This window comes from Marmota marmota, unplaced genomic scaffold (assembly GCF_001458135.2).
Source record: "Marmota marmota marmota unplaced genomic scaffold, marMar, whole genome shotgun sequence".
NCBI classification, from domain to species: domain Eukaryota; kingdom Metazoa; phylum Chordata; class Mammalia; order Rodentia; family Sciuridae; genus Marmota; species Marmota marmota.
In genome coordinates this window covers 22,857,242-22,877,374 of record NW_026000185.1, presented here as the reverse complement: position 1 = coordinate 22,877,374, position 20,133 = coordinate 22,857,242, and the positions used below count along the sequence as shown (strand labels likewise).

At 47.3% G+C, this 20,133-nt stretch overlaps 1 protein-coding gene across 8 annotated transcripts in view; it reads right to left on the bottom strand.

The window, feature by feature from the left end:
• Positions 1-20,133, bottom strand: part of LOC107147020 (S-adenosyl-L-methionine-dependent tRNA 4-demethylwyosine synthase TYW1-like) — a 194,855-nt gene that overhangs the window by 157,084 nt on the left and 17,638 nt on the right. For 6 of the 8 annotated variants that reach the window (XM_048789877.1, XM_048789881.1, XM_048789880.1 and 3 more), the window contains 4 exons: positions 19,122-19,244; positions 16,109-16,223; positions 12,217-12,269; positions 1,200-1,318 (listed from right to left, as the gene is read on the bottom strand). In XM_048789877.1, coding sequence (XP_048645834.1) covers positions 1,200-1,318; positions 12,217-12,269; positions 16,109-16,223; positions 19,122-19,244 — 410 coding nt within the window. The remainder of the gene's footprint in view (positions 1-1,199; positions 1,319-12,216; positions 12,270-16,108; positions 16,224-19,121; positions 19,245-20,133) is intronic. The other 2 variants (XM_048789876.1, XR_007342733.1) reach the window with 2 other exon arrangements.

The following is a 20,133-nucleotide window of genomic DNA, read 5'->3' as shown; positions in this document are numbered from 1 at the left end:
CCTCATACGAAGCCCACTTGATCATGGTGCACATCAGATTAACATATTTTTAATACATTTTCCTAATATTTTTTCAAGGGACTTCTACTCCCTGTTCATTAGGGGTATTGGCCTGTGCTTTTCTTTCCCTGATGTGTCAAGAAATCAACCAGAATGTTCACCTAGAGATGAGCAGATTAGAAACTGCAGCATGACCATGCAGCAGACTATCTGGCAACAAAAGGGACGAGCTATCGACACTCAACGTGGACGGTGCTCAGACCATTTTACTGAGCAAAGGAAACTATACACATAAACGCAGACAATTCCGTTTTTATGCAAGAAAAATAATACGTATTGTCAGGAAGTAAATCAGTTTGACTGGGGCTCAGGTAAGGTGAGAGAAGCTGCTTTAGGGTGAAGAACACATTCCATGGAACATGGCTGCCGTCCCACAGGCGCACACTAACCAAAACTCGCCAAACTAGGTTTAAGTAAATAGGAACATTTTGTCATCTGTCAATCAGACCTCAATAAGGTTGAGTTTAAGAAAATCGAACAACATGCCTGAAATATAAGGTTGAAGTTATACAAAGGAAGCAAAAAGAAAGACCTAGCAAGTACCAAAAACCAAAAGAACTCCATGTAGTTAATCAGACACACAGGTTTTAGACTTTTCATGTACAGTTATAGTTTTAAAAATCAACCACATAACGAGGCACACAGCACTTCTCAATAAATTTCAAGTAATTCTGTATTACAGAGAACACGTTCCGCAACGATGAAACAATTGGGTGTACAGTGAATAACAAAAACATAACCTCCTACAACCTAATTACAGGTAACACTTATTTAATAATAACTTATTTTGACCCACTGAGTTACACAGAATTCACGTGGAAATGAGTAAATATTCTAACTGAATAAAAATTAACATATTACCAATAGAAATCTATGAAACGTAGGTAAAGAATTATAATTAAAGACATATAAGGCACTGAATATTGATGAGCTCATTAGTATTAATGAGTATTAGTTGATTAGTATTAGCGAAGCTGTAGTGCAGCAGATCTGTACGCTAAAACCTACTTCTGCTTCAACAAGCAGCTGACGACCTCCCACTACCCTGCTCAAGAGAAGAGCAGCCCACACGCAGGCCCTCGATTCTGGGCAGGAAGGCCGCCAGGGGCGGCGCAGCCCCCAGCTACACATCCACTTACCGCCAACAGAAGACACACTTGTTTGCACACGCCAGACTCGGGGTGGCCTCCATGCAGCGGTGGCTCTCAATGCCATAGAAAGTGTGTTTGTAGCAGCCTCCTCTCCCCCGGAGCATTGACTGTGACAAGCAAAAGCCAGAGGTCACTAGAGCAAAACCATGGAGAAAGAGAAGAGAAAGAGAACACCAAGGCACTGTCCTCTCTTTAAGGGAAAGCCGCAAGTTCCATGACCACAGTACCCCTGCTGGTCTCTGCACGGTGTAACACTCTACAGTCTGCACACTGTGATGTTTGGGTCCTGCCTGGGCTCTTTAAACCCCCTGAAGTACGCCTCTGATCCATTACCTCTGAGTAATGGGTAACACCACAGGAGGGCCACTGGCACCCCCACATACAAAGCCACAGAATCGCCCCAGATAACATAAGCAGAAAGCCACACAGCACTGGGAACAGCGAGACAGCTCCTGAGCAATGGGAGCCGCACTCAGATGCCAGAGGGTCCCACTGGGAACAAGGGAGGATGGGAAAGGGGATGCACTCGGAGATCATTTCCTGTGGACTGAAGGGACAGAATCTGAACACGTTCTAAAGAGTTTACAGGGAAGAAGCATGCTCGTGGGACACAGAAGACCCCAAGAGGAGCGCTGTTTAATGGGAGGGACAAAAGCATACAGCACAGAGCGGTAAGACCACACAAACCCCTCAGTGCAGGGAGCGGGCCACCTGAAAAGTCAGCTCAGGCCTGGAATCAAGAGATCAAGCTATCCAGGCATCGGCAGAAAGATGCACCCAGAAGCTCCGCACAGGACAGTCTTGATTTCAGCAAAAGTAAAAGTGGTGGAGCCCCAGAAGGCTGTGGAAGAGAGGCCATCGCAGCCAGACTCCAAGGCCAGGGAGGAGAAGGGAAGGCCGAGAGTGTCGTTGGTGTCACTCCCTGGGCAGGAGGGGACAAAGGAAGCACCCCAGACAGCCAAGGATTTGAGGCCCAGTGACTGTGATAATATGGACCTCAGAGGAACTGCACCGGGCGGCAGGGTGGGCACAGCCTCACATACGCAGCTGTCCTGCACTGTGGGCTCTACAGCCAAGGACACGACCACCAAGGTGCTGGGGAACTGTGCTCAGCACCTCTGCTCCTTGTCATCATTTCCTAAGCGACACAGAATAAGAATGACTGAGATGACACCCACGCTATACTAGGTATCACAAGTAGAGGTGATTGAAGTGACCACTGCACATAAGACTTGAGTGCCCGTGGTGTCCACATAGGGGGAGTTGGTGGAACCCACCCTGTGGACGCTGAGGGACAACATCCACAGCGTGCTAGTATGACAATGCTGTGCACAAACAGAAGACGATGGCACGAAGCCACACCAACATGATCATCAGGTCAGGTGGGTATTCTTAGGGTTTGGATACGAGATGTCCCCAACACGCTCCTGTTAATGCAGGAGTGTTCAGAGTGGAAGGGTGGCGCTGTGAGAGCTGTGACCAGGTCGGTCACCCTGGTGTGGACAGATGGACTGGGAGGTGACTGCAGAGTCGCTGGGGGCTGCCCTGGACAGGGCCATCTTCCTGCACACCTCACCCTGCCTCTCAGCTCCCTGGCTGCTGACCCCACCATGAGTTGAACTGTTGTCCCCCACCATGTCTTTCTGCCAAGTGCCACCTCACCTTGGGCCTAGAGCAATGGAGTTGGCCCTCCATGGACTAAGTCTCTGAAACCATGAGCCAAAACAAACTTCTTATCCTCTAAGTTGTTCTTGTCAGGTATTCGGTCACAGCAAGAAAAGCAGACTAATGCAAGCATGAAGTCTTAATTTTCTCCTTCTGATAAAAGAAGTCCCCTGTCCATCTCACTTAGCACCTGCATTTGCGGGGGAAAGGAATGAAGGAAGAATATTGTTCAGGACAGCTTTGTCTACATACTATCTTTTAAGTTTCTAATATAACAAAGTGAAAAAATTTATCTTGCAAACAGCGTTGAAAACTCAAAGTCCACTCACACCACAGTCACAAAGTTAGCCCCACAAGCACCTTGTTGACTGAGAAGCAAGTCTGGAGAGCTGTGCATTTCATTCATTATTCATTGAGAACCTGACACACAATCGTACACCCAACTGTCTACCCAGCCCACCAGCACCCTGTGGTGGACTCCTGACCCAGGACACAGTCCGCTGGAGACTGGACCTGTAAGGAGGCCACTAAGGCCAACTGAGGTCACAAGGGTGGGTCCTGATCTGACAGGCACGGTGCTCGTAGAAAGAGGCAGACACAATAGGTAAGACTGACGTGACCTCTTCATTCCACATCTCCGGGGAAACACCTGGGCCTGGGGATTTCACTTTGGGGAACTTTTTAATTACAAAGTCAGGTTTTCAATATTATAAGTCTATGCAAATTATCTATGTCATTCTGATGGAGTTTGGACAATCTGTGGTTTGAGGAATGGACTTACTTCAGCTATGCTGCCAAGTTTATCAGCATAAACTTGTGTGTAGCACTCCCTCGTGATTCTCCCTATGTGGGACCTGCAGTCTAACTGGTCTCCTTCCTGATGCTGGTGATCTGCTCTTCTTAATCTGCCAGTCTTGCTAGAAGTCTACCAACTTTACTCATATTTTCCAAGAACCAGTCCTTCCTTGCATAGGTTTCCTTCCTTCCATCTGGTATGCGCACACATGCATGGTTACTTTGCCTTTTGTTTTTCTCGACTTTCTTGAGGTAAAATCTTAGATTACTGACTTGAAACCTTCCTCACTTCTTATTTGATACTGGATTTGAACCCAGGGATGTTTGATGCACACATATTTAAAATCTACTTTGTATCTTTCCATTACTGATGCCTTGCTTCCATTCTGATCAAAGAATACACTCCACATGACTTCAATTCTTGAAAGTTTTTGAAGTTCTTTCCATGACTAGGACACCGTCTATCTTGGTGAACCATCCCAGAGGCACTTGAAAAAAACACGCATTGGGCTGCTTTTAGGTGGCAGGCTCCAGACATGTCAGTATGATCCTTTTTCCTGTGCAGGGGTTTCCACATCCTGGCTCTTTCAGTCAGTAGAACTAGCAGTTGCTAAGAGGGGGTTTCAAAGTCCCAAACCGCGACCTTGGATTTTCTCTCTCTGTCCAACTCTTGCAGTTCTCACTGGACACACTGTGATGCTCTCCTGCAGGATGGGACACCTTTAGAGTAAACAGATACTCTCCCCACCCAGTGGCCTTCCTGCACGTGGGAAGGCCACCTGCACGACATGCCTTTCCTTGCTTCTCTCCATTCACCCTCGCAGCTACAGCTGGAGAGGTTGAGTGCACAGTGCCACATTCTGGGGTCAAGTGCCATCATATACCTCCATCTCTAAGATTTCATTGGTGAGCTTGGAATACTTACATCTGAAATCAATACCCAAGTACCAGCACTTGTTCTAACATTTTATTATTTGTTTTCTTTTCTTTCCTCTGGTTCTCATTCCTGATTTCTTGATTTACTGCATTTAAGCATTTTTCAGAATCCATCTTATTGTGTGCTTGGAATCAGGGATTGAACCAGGGGTGCTTAACCAGTAAGCCACATCCCCAGCCCTTGTTTCTATTTTATTTAGAGACAGGGTCTTGCTGATTTGCTTAGGGCCTCACTAAATTGCTGAGGCTGGCTTTGAACCCATGATCCTCCTGCCTCAGTCTCCTGAACCCTGGGGATTACAGGCGTGCGCCACCATACCCAGCTTACCTTGTGCTTTTGAATTTGTCTCTGTGTAGCTGGGTAGTGCTCCGTTCTCAGTATCACAAACTGAGACATGACTTCTCACAGTCTACCTCTGTCAACATTACCTCTTGGGATTTATAAATCTCCAGAGGAAAACGATCATGGGGACTGGGGCCATAGCTCAGTGGCAGAGCGCTAGCCTAGCATGTGTGAGGCACTGGGTTCAATCCTTAGCACCACATAAAAATAAACAAAGGAATTCTGTCCATCTACAACTAAAAAATATTTTTTTTTAAAAAAATGATCATGGATTACACATATGTCAATCTCTGCTCTTCCCACTGCTCTTGCTTCCTCCTGGATGCTCCAAGAATCTTTCTTTTATCATTTATTCAGTTTGAAGAAACTTCTTTAGCCAATGTTTAAAGACAGGTGTGCTAGCAGAAAATTCTCTCACTTTTCCTTTATCTACTTCATCTCACTTTTCCTTTACCCTTCCTTCTTGAAGGTTTGCTTTGCCAGGTATGGAATTCAGGGTTAAGAGATCTTTGCTGTCAACCCCAGAAAATCGTGGTGCCACTTCCTTCCTGTCCTCAGGTTTCAGATAAGAAACCTGCTCGCACAAGTGGCACCACTCTATGTGATATATATTCCTCTCTAGCAGTTTTCCAGAATTTATTTTTCAGTTTCCAGATCATTAATTATAAGGTGTCTTGGTGTGGACTTCTTTCATTTTATTCCATTTGGGGTTTACTTTGCTTCTTGAATGTCTGAGTTGAAGTCTTTTATCAAATTTCGGCCATTTTTAGGCATTATTTCTTCATATACAGTCAAACCACATTCATAACAGTGGTCCCACTAGATCATGATGAGGCCAAAAAATGCCTATCATCTAGCCATGGCATAGCCAGCACAACATGCCCACACAGCACATCACTTGCATGCTTGTGGGGACGCAGGCACACACAGATTTACTGTGCAGCAAGTTACATGACAGCACAGCCCAATACTGACCACGTTTACTAAGCTACTTCATCATTACCTTAGAGTGGGGGCCCTAGTTTCAAAGGAAACTAAGCATTCACTGTAAAAGGGCACCTGTTACGCTGGCGGCTGCCTGGCACACCCCCTTCACGGCAGCTCTCCCCTGCAGAGAGCCGCACACTAGGTCTGAGGAGGTACGCTGAGATGTTTGCCGTGACGAGATCATCTGATCACGCCATTCCTCAGGACATGTGCCCACTGCTGAGCAACGCACCATGACACTTTTGCGTGTCCTTCTGCTACTCCAAGACGTAACTGTTGGATGTCCTATTCCTGCCCACAGATCCCTACAGCCCGACTCGTGCTTCTTCTGTTCCTGTTGTTCAGAGCAGGCAAATTCTATTGATTTTTCCTGATCACAGCGCATTCTATTTATCTGTTAAGAGTTCAAAAAAGCTTAGCAATTTTCTTTGGTTTTACTACACATTTCCACTGAAACCTCACTGAAGTCCTGGACATACAAGGATTGGGACAATGGAACTGAGACTCAAGGAGAAAGCCATAAATGTCTGCATACCTGAAATGACCCAAACGTTGAGAGAACCAGGCAAAAATTCAAAGCAGCTATTACTAGAGGAGGAGGAAGATAAGAAGAAAGGCAGTGCCCTTCTGAAGACCAGAAGAGGTCTGGATAAGCATGGCCAGCACCTCTAGGACATGTGAAGAATGTCAAAACAGCTACTGCCTGTGTTCCTGGAGCTCAGTAGGAAGAGGAATGCAGCAAAATCATCAAAAGAAACAATGATCAATCAATTCTCAAATTTTATGAGAGTCCTAAATTTGCAGATTAAACTCAGGGAAACAAATAAGATAAACCAAATGCAAACCACATCCAGACATATCATAAGCAACCTGCTGAGGACCCCTTTCAGTCAACCATGGTGTCCAGTACGAGGAGCCTCTTGGTGGGGTATCTGAAGTGGGCAGTCCTGCAGGGCTAAGCCTTCAACTCATGGGGCCAACTGCTAACTCTGGACAGAGGTGCCGTCTCAGCTGGATCACTAGACACTCAGCTGGCATCCAGAGCACTGACACAAGCTGTCACATATACATTACTCGTTACAAAAGAGTCCTTCCCGCCTCTGTCACTCAGGAAGCACAAAGGACTCTGGAAGCTCTTGTGTCAGGAACACAAAACAAAGATCAAGGATGTGTTTCTTCTCGTATCACAATAGCACAATGATACACACTGCATGTCCCATCCCCAGGCTAGGGTGCTGCAAGGATAAGGAGAGACTGTCAAATGAAATCGTGGTTTCATCAAATTAAGTCCTCCTCCACCAGGACCCCTGGAGCCACACTTTCCTGGCTGAACAGGTCCATTCCTCACTCACGGCAGCCACATTCCAGTGTCTGACAGCAGCACCTGGTTACTGGCTGCATCACTCAGGGCTAGTTCAGGTCAGGCAGAGAGCACATGGTGAGCATGCTGTGAGGACAGTACTGACCACCCCTGCAGGGCAGTAATCCTACTGGACAGAGCTGGAGACAGGCGTTGGGCAGCAACACATCACCACTGCACTGCCACCTCCCAGCCTCAGGGACTGACTCTGGTTTACACAGGTTCTCAGGAGAAGAGCGCTTCCCTGGACTCCAGGGCAAGGCATGTGGACAGATCTTCTCCATCCACCAGTTTTACTTCCAGACACCTTTGAAGGAAGAGATGCCTTCCTCCACATAGAAGGCAGATTCATTTCCTGATTAGAAAAGTGGACCTTCCAGGCAGAGGCTAGCAGATTTGCAAGCAGCCCTCCTACAAGACTGGGGGTTGCCCAATGTGCCATCCTTGCAGAAAAGGGGGACTGACAAAAAGCACTATGTCTTTGAAATGTCCCTCTTAGTCCCCAAGAACCCAGCCAGATTAAGGAAACAACAAGAGAGAGCCCAGGCGGATGTCCAGATAATACTTTCTGAAGGGATGCCGGCTCTCTCATTTGCTGGGTACAAGGGCAGGAAGCCAGGTTCCTTGGGATGCTAGTCATACAACAGGACAAAGAAGCTACGCTAACAATGTTGCCACTTCTAAAATCTAACCACAAATTCTCTTCCTGTAGCGACAGGCATGGGGCAGGCCCTCCAGAGAGGACAGTGCATGTCCAGCCAGCAGCCGCTGAGCAGAGTCCTGAGAGACAGAGGCGCACTGCTGGTGATGAGCACCTGAGAAGCGGAGGTCTCCCTGGGCAGCCCCAGGAGCATGGTTCAGCCTCAGATCTCTTGGCAGCCCATCCCGGGCCCTGGTACTATTGGCCAACTTGGGGCTCCTCAGCTGCCACATGCACCTGCTGTGCACCCAGCACTGCCCACGTCACCTCCAGAGGAGGCAGCATGAGGACGCTGCCTGGCTGCCTGCCGGGCTCTCTGACCTGGGTCCTGTGCCCTCTGCCAGGTGGCTCCTCAGCTCTCAAGTGAGGAAAATCATGGACTCTCCAGACAGAAGCACCATCGCCTGGCTCTGTGCAGTGCCAAATGCCACAGACCAAGAGTCCAAAGAGCTGGTGTGCCGGCTGCAGGGATCCTGCGGAAAATAAAGTCAACAGAAAACAAAGCCACTGCAGCACCTCAGTACTCCTAGAACAGGAGCCATCGTGGAGAGGGATGGGAGCAGGGGCCCCTGGCAGCTCACCTCCCCTGGCAGACAGAGCACCGCCTGACCAGCAGGGAAGGATACCACAAGGGCCAGTGATGACCAAGCGACGGCGTGGCGTGAGGGGATGACAGTGGCACCCTGGCAGGCCTTCCCCAGCCTTCAGTGCTCCCTCCTCTCTGCCCTGCCTTATTTCAGGTGTGTCCATGGCAGTCAGCTAAAGCACAGGCTATTAAGACACTTCAGGAGGAGCCTGAACACCTTCTTCCTTACAAAGACACCTGCACCAGAGAGGGCAGAGGCCCACATACTGTCTAGACTACTGTACAGGTGAGGCTGAAGGGCAGGCGTGGGTACTGAGGTCCAGAGCAGACTATACTGGCTACTGTGTGCTGAAGCCCAGCCTCCACCTCCCTCAGGCAGGAATGGGAAGACCCAAACCCTTGCAGACTCCCTCGCCCAAAGCCTGCTCATTTAGACTCTACCAATAAACAAGGGGCACCTACGGCAGATGCTACGGCTGGAGGACTCCCCAAGGCAGACACCAGGCAGCTGATGGGCACAGCTTGGATCCCTCGAAGCAGTATCCTGGAGTCAGAAGCAGTTTGCCCTGACCTCCACTCCTCCCGGCCTGTCAGGCGTTTTGCAAGCATTTACTTAATTCATCTCATTGTTCTTACTAAAATACACCCAGGGAGTTTCTGTTTTCCTCACTGATACAGATGAGGATTTGGTCGGGTGGAGACTGGAATGGGGAGGAGAAAATTAAGATGAAGGAATGGGCCAGCATGAGCAGCAGAAAGAACCCCCCCAAGAAAAGCTACAGCACATGAGGTGTGGATGTAAGAGCAGGGAAAAGACCTCAAAAGTGCGTAGAACCATACTAAACAGGATATTCCTTGGGTTCAGGGCTTCCTTCTATCATTTGTCCCCCAAGGAACTTCACTGGGTAACTGTTACATGCCAGGACTCTGAGTGTGCGACATAAAACAAAACCCCCCCGCTGAGAAGAGGAAGTGAGAGAGATGGGGACAGGCAATGAAAGAGGAGGAGAGCAGCTCTAAGTGCTGCAAGGTCTAAAGGCCAAGTGCTGGGACCAAGGACAAAGGGGTGGCTCCTGGTGGGTGGGGAGGCTGCTGCCTGGCCGAGGCCAGGGCAGGGCTCTCTGATGGGGTCACCCCTGGTATGCCCCAGGAGCAAGGGGAGACCACAGCACACAGGGCCTGGCAGGAACCCTATGGCTCTGAGTGATCACGCGACATGGCCTCCATCTGGCTGCTGTGCAGTGGTCAGACTGCGCAGGAGCCTAGGAGTACAGCAGAAAGACTGAGTAGAGCGAGGTGGTGTGGGGACGTACGCAGGTGATCCAAACCAAGGTGCAGCAGCGTCAGTGGAGAAAAGCAGTCAGACTCTGTGTGTGGGAGGAGCTACCTGCTCATGGAACAGACGGGGAGATGAGAGAAAAGCAAGGTTTTGCCCAAGCAACACTTCTAAACTAACAAGCAAAGACCAAGGGTGGAGTGCGGACAGCGAGGAGCCCTACAGATCCCAGGTGCTGAGCAGGAGGGGTGGGAGCCACCGCAGGCCTCGACATACTGCGCTTCCAAGGCTGACCTGAGCACTGCCTGAACACGTGGGCACAGGGTTCTCCCTGATGAACCTGTTCCAAGGATAGTCACTGCCACTGTGTAGACTGTAAACGACTTGACAGCCCAAGGATGAAAAGCCTACCTTGTGATGGCTATGTGTTCAAGCTGTCTTAGAGCTGCCTGTCATTTTAAGATTTTATAGGGAGACAGACTGTCACCAGAGGTTGGCCACAGAATTTCTCTTGACCACTCCCTTTACCCCATTTGCTGCTTGAAGGATGGGATCTCCAAGCCTTGCTAGAAACTGAGGCTGAATGCAGGTCTCAACAGGACGTGGGGTTTGGAGACAGACCTCTTTTCTGTGACATTTCATCACTACCCCCCAGTGGCACTGCAGGAAAAATGTCTGTTCCAGTTTAAAGTGAGACCTGGTTTGTCTGCCAGGACAACCCATTCCCCATTTTCTCATGATACACTCTGTCAGCTTACCCTCGTGCCTCGGCTGGGGTCATCCCTGCTTCTCCCCCCACACACCCACAAGCTGCTGTCCTTCTCCCTCTCATGTAAAACGGCACCTGTCTCCTCACACCTCCCGGGCCCAGACTTCTCTGTTAGGAGCCCAGGCAAGCAGCTGGCGCTCCACTGCGCCCCCTGGTGCAGTGGTACAGGCATGTTCTGCAAGAGGCCCCAGGCACTAAGCAGAAGACGGCCTCCTCCTCTACATTTATCTTGAGCAAAACTCCATTTTTTTAAGTTATGTATGTGATATTGTATTACCTGTAAACTTGAACTAGCAGTAGTAAAAAGAACGTTACAAAATACTGGCTATGAACAGAAAGCATTTGAATCTGATATTACTAAAAATCACTGGAATGCAAAAAACGAATTTGGGATATGAGAAGTATGTAATTAATTAACAAGGTTTAGTATACTGTCACAAAAGTGGAAGGGATAACAGAAGGTGACAGAGGTGTCATCTGCTGGAACATTCGTGTACCTTAGGATAAAGGTAGAGGATTAGAAAGTTAAAAAAAAAAAAACACACAATGGGAAGAGTTTCTTGGACGTCCACGAGTCACAGCAACAGGCTATGGAGCAGAGAGCACACAAAGGATGCAAGAGAGCACATGGACGACATGCGACGCCCTGGAAACGACAGGGACCAACGGAGGTGCTCCGTTGGAGGAGCATAAAGGTTGTGGGTTCCGGCAAAGCTCAACTGCGGCCTGGGGCAACCAGGAGACAGGCAAGAGGAGAAGACAAGGGGTGTCTCCTGTCAGGCACAAGAGGGCCACCAAAAGACTGCCAGGGAGCCAGGGACCCTGACCCGCAGGCACAGAGAAGGAGGGTAGAGGCAGTGCCCATCCAGAACGGCAGGACCACATCTTCTGTTTCTTGACATGGGTCCCACTGCATTGCCCAGCTGGACCTGAACTCATAGGCTCAAGCAACCCTCCACCCGGCCTCTCCGTAGTAGTGTTAACTTTTCCTAACAAATCATGTTTTTCACCAAGGTTTCAAAAGAACAAGGAATGTTCACAATCATTTTATTTGTGATAGCCAAAAACCGGAAAGAGACCAAATATCCGTCAATAGATAAAAAACTGTGGAAAGAGACCAAATATCTGTCAATAGATAAAATACAGTGGCTACGACCGAGCAGCAGAAGTGAGTGTACCAGGGGTTCTATACTATAGACGCCCCTTAGGAACGGCCACTGGCCTTAAAGCCACTCGTGGGAGACAACACAGGACCTGGTGCCACAGCCACAGGAACGTGAGCAAGGCAAACCTAACAGCAGCAAAAGCACAGCCCCCGGTGACGGAGGGGAGGCGGCAGCACGGAGCAGAAACGGGCACAAAGAAATCCACTGGGGTGAGCAGAATAACTTCTATCTTCACTGGGATGGTGGACATGGGTCCTACGTCTACCAACATTTGCAAAATTTATTTTAAAACTTTCATCCAAAAGTCTGTTCGTCTTATTAACTATAAACTATACTTATAAATAGTACACTCACTGCATATAACATACATATAAAAGCTGCATATGATAGAAATAATATTTGAACTAAAACAAATACAATACCTTTGTCCACCTGCAAAGTTTCACCCCAGAATGGCTCCCAATCAACTGATAACCTGAATGGAAAAGCAAGAAACACAGATTGAGCTCATCCAAAGTCAAAGGTGATATTCAAATTTAGCAAACAGAAAATATTAAAGGTTTAATTTGCCAAATTGAGAAGATAAATAAATAATTTTAAATGTATATGCATTTAATGACACACTCAAAGAAACAACAAACTAATCCAAATTCACAAAGGTTTTAAACTCTCAGTACCTAACAGATCTCACAGGCCAAACTCAGTACAGCTCTAAAATCTCTGACCACACAATAAACAAACTTGACCCACAACACACACGGAGACTGCTCCCAACAACTACAGAACACACTCCCTGAGGACCTGGGAAGCAGAGACTCCCTGAGGACCCAGGGAGCAAGGCGGAAAGGACCACCCACCAGGGCCTAAAGCCAAAGGAAGATTATGCTTCCCATGAACGACCCAGGAGGCGATCATCCGCAATCTGAGGGAAAAATGAAGAACCAGATTGTCAATGGAGATTGAAACAAAGAAACACTGCCCCAAATTCTAGGAACTGCAACCAAGTGTGCATTCTCAGTACCTCCGCAAACTTACATTTAAAACTGCTGAGCAAGCCAGGCACAGCAGTGCACGCCTGTAATACCAGCGGCTCGAGAGGCTGAGGCAGGAGGATACTGAGTTCAAAGCCAGCCTCAGCAACTTAGCAAGGCCCTAAGCAACTCAGTGAGACCCTGTCTCTAAATAAAATGCAAAATAGGACTGGGCCTTCAGTACATGAATAGATTAAAAATGTGGCATACATACACAATGAAATATTACTCAGCAATAAAAGAGAGCAAAATCATGACATCTGCAGGTAAATGGATGGTGTTGGAGAAGAAATGCTAAGTGAAGTTAGCCAATCCCACAAAAACAAATGGCAAATGTTTTCTCCAATATAAGGTGACTGACCCATAGTGGGGTAGGGAGCGGCAGCATGGGAGGAATTGGCAAATTCTAGATAGGGCAGAGGGGTGGGAGGGGAAGGGAGGGAGCAGGGGGGTAGCAATGATGGAGGAATGTGATGGACATCGTTATGTAAAGTACATATATGAAGACATGAATTGGTGGGAACATACTTTATATACAGAGATATGAAAAACTGTATTCTATATGTGTAATAAGAATTGTGATGCATTCCACTGTCATGTATTTAAAAAATAAAAGCAGTTACAAAAAAATAGGGCTGGGGATGTGGCTCAGTGGTAGAGTACCCCTGGGTTCAATCCCCAGCTCCCCCCCAAAAAAAGGTATAGAACTGCTGAGCCACATAAGACATGGAAAGCATGGATTTCTTTCCTTTTTAAACAGCTAGAAGGGCAAACAGCAGAACACTCTGATTTCAGAATTCATTCAGCAGTTTCTCAGACGCTTTGAGAGCAAGCCTCAGTCACCTTGAATCTCTGGCACAGAGAGACTTGCAGACAAATAAGGCCAATGGAGAGAGAGTGTCTGGGTGAAGCAGAAGCCATCAGGGCTGGTTACTCGTGGCACCCACAGTCTCTAGGGGCCATGTTCACAGGGCTTGATCATAAACCTTGCACATAAGCCAAGCACTGCTGTTGACTTGAGGACTGGAACTAAGTCCAACTGAATAAGTAATCTCTGGTGTAGAATTAGCATTTAAAAGACTACCAAGGAAAACTTTAGGTCCGCTCTTCGATTCCTACACTATGTTGTTAATGCTACTAGCATAAAAATCATGCTCTAATTTATTAGTTATTTAACTCTCTCATTCCCGAGATACACAATATTCTATACAATTCTACTTTTAGGTTTAAAAATGTGCAAATTACAGGACAAAGAAATCTCATAAACCACAATGCCAAGATGAGCCAACTGTACATAGATGCTAAAACTCAAAGTACAGAATTCTGGTCCCAGCCAGGACTGAACAACAGAGGATTTACTATTCCACTGGAAACACCAAAAAGTGGGCAAAATATAAGAACCACAGTTTTTAGGATATGAAACATTAGGCAACAAAAGTCAGTGACTCCAGAGACAAGCACAGTTGCTCTCAGGAGCCAGCCTGAGTGAGGCGGGTACAATCCCCAGCACTAACGGAAAAGAAGGAAATCAAGGAAACAGGCAGCAGATTTAGGATACCCTCTCTCTGGGTTGGGGTACCGCCCGGGACAGAGCCCACACTTAGCATGCATGAAGCCCGGGAGTGATCCTCCACCATTAAAAAAGAAAAGAATTTCTTCAGGAAGAATGGAAAAGATATCAGACAGATCACAGACCTAAAGAGTATGGTATCTATATGAGTAAAATTAAAAAATTCTTTTTTCAGAATATTTAATTCAGTCTTTTTTCTTTCTCTCTCTTTTTTTTTTTTTTCAAATACTTTGTTAGGTGCTAGTGGACCTTTATTTATTTATATGTGGTGCTGAGAATCGAACCCAGTGCCTCACACATGCTAGGCAAGCACTCTACCCATGAGCCACACCCCAGCCCCTCTTTATTTTTCTTGATGGGTGATACTGGGGATCAAGCCCAAGGACTCACACGCAATGGGCAAATGCTCTGCCACTGAGCCACACTCCCAACTCAAGAGTCTTTCAAATTATGTAAATCCTTCACAGATAAGCAACAGCTTGAACGCAATACAATGTCGTGTGAAATGGAGAGCACAATGACCACTGCACAGAGGTCCGGAAGGGAGACAGAGCTCACTGTGGTAAGGGCACCCCACACACCAAATGGGTGACACAGCGAAATATTCTTTAACCACAATACTTGGACCAGAAATGTTCTGGATTTCATATTTTTTTAGATTTTGGAATATTTTCATGTACATTGACACATCAGGGATGAGATCCAAGTGTAAAAATGAAACTCGTGCATGTCTGGTAAACACCTTGCACACACAGCCTGAGGGTAATCTACACAGCACTGTAAGTGCCCCTGCCTTTGGACGGAGACCCATCACTGGTCAGGTGTGGTTTCCCATTTGTGGCACCACACAGGTGGCTCAAAATGTTTCAGACTTTGCATTTCAAACTTTCAGATTATGGTGCTCAACCTTTACCGTCAAGGACACACCAATGTGATAAAAAGGTATGGTGTCCAACCTTGAGCAACCACCAAATGACAAACTGCTAAAGCTGACAAGCCGACAGGCGCGAGACACACAGGTCACAAGGAAACAATCTAAAAAAAATTGGAAAACAGAAAAAGGAAGTTCAAGAACAGGAAAGCAGAACACAAACAGCACAACAGCAGTTGTAATCTATCACAAAACGCCTAAGTGGAAATAGTCTAGTGCAATAAAATTATTTAAATCATATAAATATTGGCCTGCACCCTCTCCCAGACTGATGGTCCCCTGAAGGAGATGCTGTCTCCTGTTTCTCTGCGTTACCAGAACTGCCACATCAAAGGCCCTTCATAGATATGAGGGATGCAAAGGACAGGGAGGGAGGTCAATCTCTAGACTCCCAATTCATTACTCTTCTTCTACAAGAAACCATGGTTATAAGTCAACAAGGTATGAACGCAAAACCCCAACTGTGACCCTTCTACCAAAAACACTTCTCACTAGCTCAATGCCGTACCACATGACCCTCCCTTAACACCAGTGGCTGGTGAGGATGTACACATGTGAGCCACTGACAGCACGAACGCTGCCCAGAGAAGTGCCGCTCCCCGCCACCAGCACAATAGTGAGCCCTAGAAACAAGGGCAGCCCCGGCAGCTCCTCACGACCAGCTGCTGAGCTGACCAAAAGGAGGCTGTGTCCTCCCCCTTGGTGAGCCCTGCTTTGTGCTCCCTCCCCTGGGCATCAAGCTGGGTGCTTGGGCATAGCCTGTGACAGCCCCGGGGTTCCACCTTGCTTGGTAAGGGCCTCACGGAGAACAGGCGTGAGCATGGCTCTCCCTTCACCGCCTTCCTTCTTCCCTCTGCTCCCGAACAGACCTTTCTCTTCCTGCTGCTCCTCTTCTCTCTGTTGAAAGTAAAAAGAATGAAATCCAGTGCAGTGGACAGACCATCGCAGACCAGGAGGGCTCAGTCAGCAGAAGGCCCCCGCGGCCTGGCCGGACCTGCGCCACTAGGAGGCCACATCCAGTCAGAGGAGCATCCACACACCAGGTCCTGGCTCCAGAAATATGCGCTCCCACCACACAAGCCACCAGGGCACCTGACACACTCTGCCTGAGTCTGGCAAGCTGCTTGCTGACTCTGAAAGTCAACTTCCTCACATGAAATATGAAAAAGTAAGTACCCCTAAAGCAGGGACGCACAGGAAAGTGAGGGGAACACCACGGGGCTCACTGGGCTCAGTAAAGGACAGCGCCAGTGACCCACTTCCTCCAGCCATGCCCCACCTGCCCAGTTACCACCCAGTCATTGCAAGGTAGAATGGACAGACTGGTTAGAGTCTGGCAAGCCAGGTGTGTCACACTCCGGCAGTCCTGCAAGAATCCTAGGGAGACAGCTCACACCTAAACCACAACAGGACATAGGTCAGATTGTTCCATTAAGGAGGAGGATAAATTTGATTGCTAGATATATGTGGGAATCACCTGATCTGTCCATTAATAAGGTACACTTTCCCTTTCTAATTAGAAAATAATCTGAGAGGGATTCTACTCATCCAGTTACTTCTATCATTTCCAGGAGGTTACTCTTTGGGATGACATTTGGAAATATATATTTATGGGTCTGGGGTTGTGGCTCAGCAGTAGAGCACTCGCCCAGCATGCGCGAGGCCCTGGGTTCGATCCTCAACACCACATACAAATAAATAAACAAACAAAGGTATTGTGTAAAAAAAACTTGCTTAAAAAAAAAAAAAGAAAAGAAATATATGTTTATATCTGTTCTGCAAAGACCTTTTGCCCAAATCCTTGCTTTAATCAATTATTTACTGGAGACTGAAAACAGGTAATTTTTCGACTCCACCATGCATTCTGTATCATCTAGAAACCTCCACACCTCTCCTGTGAGTCGCACAAGGATTGATATTTTAGACTGGATGTAACACAACCCTTAGTTCATTGATCTTTTTGAATCTCAAATTTCTCAAACTTGGCCTAAGGGGAACCCTCAAGTTGTTTCCCATATCCCTCTGGCAGTGTCCACCAGTGTTTAGTGATTAGTTGTTCAACGAGCTGTTTCAGGGTTCATCTACTGCGCCCTGAAGTGGGGACAGTCTAGGCAGGACCCTGCCCTAAGCACGGGCGTGTAACACCAACCCAGGTAGTTTGTGTAGAACTGAACTGAGCTGCAAGAGTTGATTGTGAACATAAAAATCTTTTCCGAGAACACAGCTAGAAAATACTATTTATATGCACACATACACACACACCCACCTGAACACGTTCAAACCATGTTTGCAGATATACAATAAATAGCTGTTGTTAAAATCCCAAATCCATCTCAGCCTCCACTGCAAACCCTACATGGCCTGGAAATCACACTGATTCACATGGACCCATCCCATCACCTCCCCAGGTGCTCAGCAGTGTCCCAGGGGTGGGCAGAGCGGTTTGTTTGGAACAGTGCCTGATAGGCTATTTGCCAACAGGCTGCACTGCACCACCTGGTCAGATGCGGTCTGTACTGGTGACACTGCGTCTTCACAGCAAAGCACAAGCCTGAATCAACAGATCCTGGGTTGGTACCCCTGTGACTCTGAAGCAACGCCCTAGCCATTCTGGACTCGCGTCTGCAAGGTACAAGTACTGGACAGGTGGGGGTGCTGTCCCACTCTGGAACTGTGCTACTTGGTAGATGATAAACACAGGCCAGTGTGGTTTTCACCTGCCCTTCCCTTGCCGTGGGTGCACTTCAGCATCTCTTCCTACCTTCAAATCTGCTGGCAGAACTTCTGAGAATTGCCTACTTATTTCTGGTAAGGTCAGTCCTTCTTATTACTACTTCTGCCAAGGTTTTCCTAACAATTCTTGCATGTTCGTTGGTGCACTGAATTTATGTGTAATTTAAAAGAAACAACATCTTTACCCTACCTAAAACAAGGTATGTCTTTCTCTTTATCAAGTCCACTTTGATACTTTCATGAATATATTAAGCTTTAAAATACAGGCTTAGGGTGTTTCTTTCTAAATCAAGTCCTAGGTGATTATATTTTTATGTGGCTATTTTATATGCAGCATTTCTTTCACAACAGGTTCTCATGGGCTATAACATAGAAATACAAAGCTTATTAACTCTTTCACGTTACATCCTGCTGCCTTACTGAACTGTCACTTGATTTTGTATAGGTTTTTCCCTGGTTTTCTCAGATTTTAAAAGCTTTCCATCTTCTTTGTTCCAAGGCTTACAGATCTGATGTATTTGCAGTTTACTCTCATTTTTCAAAACTTACACTAGTCTTTAGGTTTGTATATATTATTTAAATTGCAGATGATTAGAATCCACATAAACCCTAATAGGTTACACACTCTCACCCACCCCTAAGCACTCCCAGCCCATTCCAGCACTTTCCGTCTTCCTAGAGCCCCCCCATGCTGATATCAAGGCTGCAGCCCAGGCTGCCAGACGAGAGCCCCGCACCTCTTGGCCTGTACAGAACATAGCAGACTTGAGCAGAGTCCACACAAACCCTCAGACAGCGAGGCCCACCCAATCCACCGTCCACCTTCTCCTCTGTCCTCCTCCCACCCCCCGCTTATCCTCCTAGGAGTCTATTTTTACAGGGCCAGGAAGAAACAAGTTCCACAAAACTCCTGCATGCGGCAAAAAAAAAATTGTCAAACTATCAAGACAGAAACCAGAGAACGGAGACTCTCACTGTGAGCTCTGATGGACCACGTGAAAAACAGAACACTGGAGATCAGCTGCCGGCAGGATCAGTGAGCACTTCCCAAAAGAACAATACCTTTTCTTTATTCACGAGATCCATCACTTTTCCAAGATCCTCAACATCAACAACAGAATTCCGGCCCTGATGTTCGCCAGCACCATACTCTTCCTCACTGCTGCTCTCACAAGGCTCTTCCTCCTGGAAGAGAAATACTTTGTTTAAGAAGAGGTAAGGGGGACTGGGGCTGGGGCTCAACGGCAGAGCGCTTGCCTGGCACATGGGAGGCCCTGGGTTCAATCCTCAGCACCACATATAAATAAATAAAATGAAGGTAATGTGTCCAACTACTCTTTTTTTAAAAAAATAAATATTTTTTAAAAAAAAAGAGGTAAGGGATACACTGTTCAAAATAACAGGCAATTTCTCTCACACTCCCTCCAATGATAATATCACCATCTTTAAATTATTATTTTTAAAAAAAATCCTGTCTTTGGCATCAGACTGAGTCCTGTAAAGGACACCACACAAGAACAACTGATGGCCCACCTGCCCTCCCACACGACCAGGGTGAGCAGCAGCGGGTGAGACGGCAGCTGGACGTGGGCTGGCTGGTGCTGGGGAGCTGGCCAGCAACACATAAGCCCCGGATTCCATCCCCGGCACCACCAATGCAAGCCAAAGAAAGTAGAGGGAACGTGGCACCACTACAAGGAAACCTTTGTTGATAGGATTCGAATCCCCAGTAGCCCCAAAAAGAAAAAAGAAACACGCTGAGCACCTACTGTGCGACCAGCACACAGTGCTCTCCACATGCTCTGAACAGATGCATGGAATTCACACCGACTCAGGCCTCCTACCAGTGAGGAGAGGGAGGCTGAAGAGGCTCGTGAGGGGCAAGCACAGGCACAGCCTCACCCCTTTCTCCAGGGAGATGTGAAGGCAGAATGCAGGATGAACAGGTGCTAGGAAATGAAGTAAACAGCAGGTACTCTATAACTCAAGGACCATTTTAAAGCTGGAAGAAACGAGGCTGCCAACCTTTGTGTGCTGGTCAGAATGCTCCAGACCACAGCAGAGACACCACAGT